Raw genomic sequence first — 6,000 nt, 5'->3', positions numbered from 1 at the left:
TCCCATGAAAATGTTGCCATGGCAACACTAGTATAATAGCCACAGCGGTGCCATATGAGAATGGTGGGCGTGATGATGTAGATTGTCATGGCAACACGGGGTGGGAGGTTTGGGAGAGTGTGGGATGAGAGAGATAAAGATGGAAAGCCGAGGTGTCAGGAAGGGTTTCGATCTTTGTTTTTTTTTTTTTGCTTCATAGCCCAGAGAAATAAACTCCAGAGTCCTGCACTGAGATCTGTAAAATGTATTGATCTGACTTGAGATTTACTGATTATGAATCAATAAAGGAGCTTCAAACAGGGAATGCACTGACATTGGGCTGACCAACCTTATTAACTGAAGTGTTATTAACCAGATCATTAAGTTTCGGTGTTGCACCATTAAAAAGTTCACTGTCTCCTCTACTCACTGACTCAGGACAGAGTGCTGACTTCACAGTAACTGCTGTCCTCATGTTATCCTACATTAAATGATTCCTGCCTTACTGCCAGACTTTAAAGTCTACATCCTGATGTTTGAGTTTCACTGCGCAAAGTGATGTACAACATCAAGGGTTTTCACATTCATCTGCTGAGGGGGCAGAGTGTGACACACAGATTCAACAGCAGGATTTTGTGGCATCACAACTGGTTTGGCAGCCAAACATAGTCACAATGTAAAGAGGTGCAATGTAACACACATGCGGCGAGTGTGGACATTGGTAGGAAACATTTTGAGTCCAGCAGTTCAACTAGGGATGAAACTTTTTTAACTATAATTCTAATCAAAATATTTTTATACTTTAAACTATATCTGCAGGGGACTTGGGGATTTTTGAAAAAAAGACAGCAGTAATATCCGATTGGTAATCAGCATCAGCGGTTGTGAAATAAATAGTGCCGATTAAAAAGTGACCTGTGTGGGATACCAGACATTTGTTGCTACAAATAATGTGTTTCTGCTGCCACAACAGCAGGAATCAGGAATGATTAGAAACTTTCTGTGAGTGAGTCCTTTGGCCTCCTTCTGTCTGTACACACGTCTCCAACTCTGGTCCCAGTGTTGCTTTGTGTGGGAGTTTGGACTAACCAAGTCTGATCTGACCTTTGACCCCAAGACTCATCCTTCTGAAGAACTTTCCAACCAACTTTCCAATACTTCAGCTTTGGCTTGCTAAAACCTCACGTCACCTGAAATCCTCCGCGACCTAATGCCCGCTTCTCAAGACAACCTGTCGTAGTTTTGCTGCAGTTCTCCCTCTACTCCCTCTTCTCTCATATTAGTTTATATTGTGCAGGCTCCCGTGTGTGTGTGTGTGTGTGTGTGTGTAAGCTGGCTGCATGGGTCATTGTGCTTCTCCTGCATGTGTGTGTTTGTGTTGCAGATGATTATGATGATGATGATGATGATGATGATGCGGTTGATTCGAGAGAAGCAGCCAGAACTGGATACTTAATTTGATCCTGAAACTCCAACAATCCACAACCTGAACTCATTGCTAACACACACCTATCACACTGTCCCTATTACACGCACACGCACGCACACACACACACTCCAGGAGCTGGATAGTCTCGTTTTGGTCACAGATAAAAATTTTTCCACCAAGTCATTTACATCGTCACAACACCAGAGGTCACCATTCCACACAGAACCAAGACATCAAACCAAAGAGCTAGAGATTCATATTTATCCGTATATTATATATTAGTGTGCTAATGCAGGACTTTTTCAGTAGATATAAACTCTCCATGCTTAGAATGTACACATACCATACTATGATTCATTACACAGTATGTTTTTCCATTAGTATTATTTTAGTTTATTTGCTCAAGTCCACGCTGAGTTCTTAAAAGACCCATGTTTTGATTGCAGTCTCCTCCAATTTGTGATTTCCTCATCACTCAATCTGCTGCCTTTCTTTTGAATTAGTTCTCCTCTTACAATGTTTGTGGTCCTTAAAAAAATCTTTCTGCTTCAGTGTCCCTCTCTTCATCCATCTGTGATACTTGCACCCTCTCTGCCACTTGTCTGTCCAGGCCTGTGGCACTGCTCCATCATCGTTTTCATCAGCCACAGCAGGAGATGAGAGGAAGTGGAGGATGTGAGAGGTTTTTCCAGAGCAGCGATGGACGGACGGATGGCCGGACTGCAGGACGAGCGAGGTCAAGCAAGGTGGGGACGGCAGAGACAAAAGGACGGAGAAAAGGAGAGAGAGACAGTGAAATAAAGAGGCATGTTACCCATTGTGCCATCTGAGTCAATACTGTTGCAGCGCTGCTGTGGAGACACACTGATTGGTGCCGTGGTTACTCCAACATGGCGTCCAGCTGGTCAGCCAGGTCGTCAAACATGCTGCCAATGTCGTCCAGGATGCTAACTGTGGTCTTCTGCTCAGCCACAGAGCTAAACACACAGAAACACAACATTAATACTTCATCTCTGCTAGTGAAAAGTTGGGACTGACTGTTAATCTCTACTCCTTAACCCCCCCCACCTTCCCTGATGAAATCTAGAACAATCATTGTTACAAAGTTTCAAAACTACTGGTCTCACACAGAAGCCGCATCTCCCTTCTAGATAGTGCACATGTCAAGTGTTGGTGCTAATTCAATTGGAAAAGCTCTAAGTCTGCAGTTAAAGTGTCATCCTCGGATGATACAGGAAAAATCCTTAGTGTTACACATAAGTACTAACAGAGATCCACAACCATCTGTCATTAAATGGAATGTCATATATGGTGTGAAGTGAAAGTAGAATGATAAATTGTGGTTGCTGATCATGAAATCAGGATCACACACAGTGAGAACACACACCTCCTCAGCATTATTGTGATTACCACCAGCTCTTTGAAGCCGTGCATTTGCCCTGTGTGTGAATGTGTGTGTGCTCCTTACTCTTCTTGCCGCAGTATCTTATCCTCCACAGCCCTCAGAGCAGCGGCCAGCGATGCACTTGTTTCCTCCAATTTCTGATGCACCAGAGAATCAACACTGAAGTCCGGTGTTGTCATAGCACCAGGCGCTGTCACCCCAACTCCAACCATCCCACTGTCCACTGACACACCCCCAATGGAGGACCGAGGGGGTTTGACGGGCGGAGGGGTCGGGCTGGGAGTAGCAGGAGTCTGGGGTGTCTGAGGTGTGGTGGGGGTCTGGGGAGTGTGGGGGCTTTGGGAAGACGGACTCGGTGGCTTGGCATTTGGTGGGCTGGGAGTGTTGGAAGGAGGGAAAGAGGGGGGTGAGCTGGTCTGTCGGGCCACTGTAGGGTGCTGTTTGACTGGGGCAGGGGTTGGAGTCGGGGTTGGGGAGGGGGGACTGGTCATGGAGTGGATCAGCTTGGCCGGCTTGGGTGCTGTAGGAGGTGGTACAGGCTTGGGTGAGACTGGCGGAGGAATCTTCTTTGCTTCCACTACAGAGAGGAGAGAAAGAGCCTGAGTTGGTGACAGCAGGTCTGAATCCAAGAAGCCTTAGAGAGCCAAGAATGACTGTGTATTAGTGCCTGCAAAATGAATCCAAATATAACTGAAACTGCCAAGTCCAATTGCCAAATCACAGTAGCTATAAAAATCATTGTGTCAAAACATGCATGCATCGTTAGCTCCACGTGCGTTGTCATGGTACAGAGACACCGTGGCCTCAAATCACCCTCTCAAGATATAAGATGTTATGTCATGTTACGTCATGTTATGATGGAAAAATGAACTTTTTACGATGCAGACAGTGATGCTGTGAAGAAAAGGCAGTCAGAGTTACGAAAGTCAGTTGTGGAGAAACGATGCTGACACTGAGTCTTTTGGTAAAAAGCCAGTGACCAGGGGCCACCATTTTTAAGGCCCAGTCACGTAATGACCACTGCAGCTAAAACATCCTGTAAAATGTTAGTGGACAATGGTTAAAAGATGATAAAGTTAAAGATGATATAGAGCTAAATATGACACCTGGACCGTCAGCAGCAAACTGTCTTCATGGGGGGGATCACAAACATATGCAGTCTCCTGTGAGGTAAACATGCAGCAAAAGGCCACAAGTAAGATTTAAAACCAGAACACTATGGTTGTACCAAGGCTTTACAGTATGTGCTCTGTGAGGTGAGCAAACAGGACACCTTATAATTATTTTACATTCCATTCACCAGTAGAGGTGCATTCACTGACACTAACGTCCTGTAACATATTGTTCCTCACAGCACCTGGAGCTCATCAGTCTACTTACTGTTTTGGTTTCATTGTCCTTCACACTCTGAAATCACGGACATGGACATATCCATCTTATATATGGGGCCTACTTTGGGTCCCTGTGCCGAGCACCAGGCCTTGAAACCAACATTGATGGAATAAAACAATTCAAACAATGTTTTAGTTGAAATTCTTAACATTTTCAGGGGACAGGAGATTTTAGTTTATTTTTTTACTTGAAGGCAGTAGTTAGACATAAAATTAATTTTTAGTGTGACAGTTTTTAGAAGAAACAGGGAAACTAAGTAATGAATCCAAAACATTTAAGTAAATGAAGATAAATAATGGTTATTAAAACAATTATCATCAGTTAAAAGTTTTAACCTTTTAATGACAGTAAAAAAAAAACAAAAAAAAAAAAAACAGGAAATGCTGTTCTTGCTCTGTTGCAGTTCTGTATAGTATGCCATAAAAATATTTACTGGTGTGCTTTTGTACTGATGAACAAATAATGTCCTAGAGGTGCTGCAATTCATTACCAAAGCCTGGCTGTTTCCTCGGTTTCCATTATGAAAGCTCAGCTAATAGTCACTAAATTATAGCTGGGTATAAACCCAAAACGCCAGTATGTCCCAAAATTATGATCCCATTGTCACCCACACATCACGCAGTCACACATCATACCTGGACTTCCAGGTGTGCCAGGGCCAGGCAGGGGGATTCTCTTATTGGAAGCAGGCTGCGGGGGTGTCTGTGGGCCTCCTTGTCTCTTTATTTGCCCCACCACAGGCTTGGGAGAGACTGGCGGCTTTGGTTTCCTCTGCGGACCTCCTTCGTTGCCCGCAGGAGCTCCATGTTCCACACTGTCCCTGCGAGGAGCCGCAGTCACTTGTGGTTGTGGTTGTGGTTGTGGTTGAGGTTGAGGTTGGAGATGTGGTTGAGGTTGTGGCTGCTCTGTCACTCCAACTTCAGACAGGGGGCGGCGTTTCACTGTGGCAGTGCCATTCTGGTAGGGTACTGGCTGCGTGGTGTTTGATGGTAAAAGTCCCACTGGTTCTCCATTGGGAGCAGCCAGGTCTCCATAGCCGTCTGGCTCTTTGTCGCGGCTCTTGGGTCTTCGCTTGACAGTGGAGGACTCCTGCAGGGTGAAGTCAGAACCGTTGGGGTGGGCCTTGGAGCTGCGGGGACGTCGCTTTAAGGTTGCTGTGGCCTCGACGCTGGAGATGTCGTCCTGGGGGTAACCGCTGTCTCCCTGGGGGACCTCCCCATCCCCCTGCAGACAAACACAAAATACACACTAACGGAAAATTCATACATTCATGATAAGAGGTCATTTTTGCAGAAACAATCAAAACATTGATAAATGGATAACAGATAGAAAACAGATAAAAGCTTCACTATGGATTTGTACTACAATAGATCACATTTTAAATTTAGCACATTACAGCACATAGATAATGTAGGTACAGGATAGATAGATAGACAGATAGATAGACAGGCAGATAGATAGACAGGCAGATAGATAGATAGATAGATAGATAGATAGATAGATAGATAGATAGATAGATAGATAGACAGGCAGATAGATAGACAGGCAGATAGATAGATAGATAGACAGGCAGATAGATAGATAGATAGATAGATAGATAGATAGATAGATAGATAGATAGATAGATAGATAGGCAGATAGACAGACAGATAGATAGATAGATAGATAGATAGATAGATAGATAGATAGATAGATAGATAGATAGAAAGATAGATAGATAGATAGACAGGCAGATAGACAGATAGATAGATAGATAGACAGGCAGATAGACAGATAGATAGACAGATAGATAGAT

General features: G+C 44.2%; 1 protein-coding gene across 1 annotated transcript in view; it reads right to left on the bottom strand.

Moving 5' to 3' along the window:
• Positions 1 to 6,000, bottom strand: part of caskin1 (CASK interacting protein 1) — a 40,593-nt gene continuing 34,593 nt past the window's right edge. The window contains exons 21-23 of the mRNA XM_029508771.1: positions 4,841 to 5,453; positions 2,877 to 3,390; positions 1 to 2,385 (exon numbers count right to left, since the gene is read on the bottom strand). Of these exons, the coding sequence (XP_029364631.1) occupies positions 2,289 to 2,385; positions 2,877 to 3,390; positions 4,841 to 5,453 (1,224 nt within the window). The 3' untranslated portion in view covers positions 1 to 2,288. The remainder of the gene's footprint in view (positions 2,386 to 2,876; positions 3,391 to 4,840; positions 5,454 to 6,000) is intronic.

Source organism: Echeneis naucrates, chromosome 8, assembly GCF_900963305.1.
Source record: "Echeneis naucrates chromosome 8, fEcheNa1.1, whole genome shotgun sequence".
NCBI lineage: Eukaryota > Metazoa > Chordata > Actinopteri > Carangiformes > Echeneidae > Echeneis > Echeneis naucrates.
The sequence above is the reverse complement of the archived record's forward strand: the minus strand, read 5'-3'. Positions and strand labels throughout refer to the sequence as shown.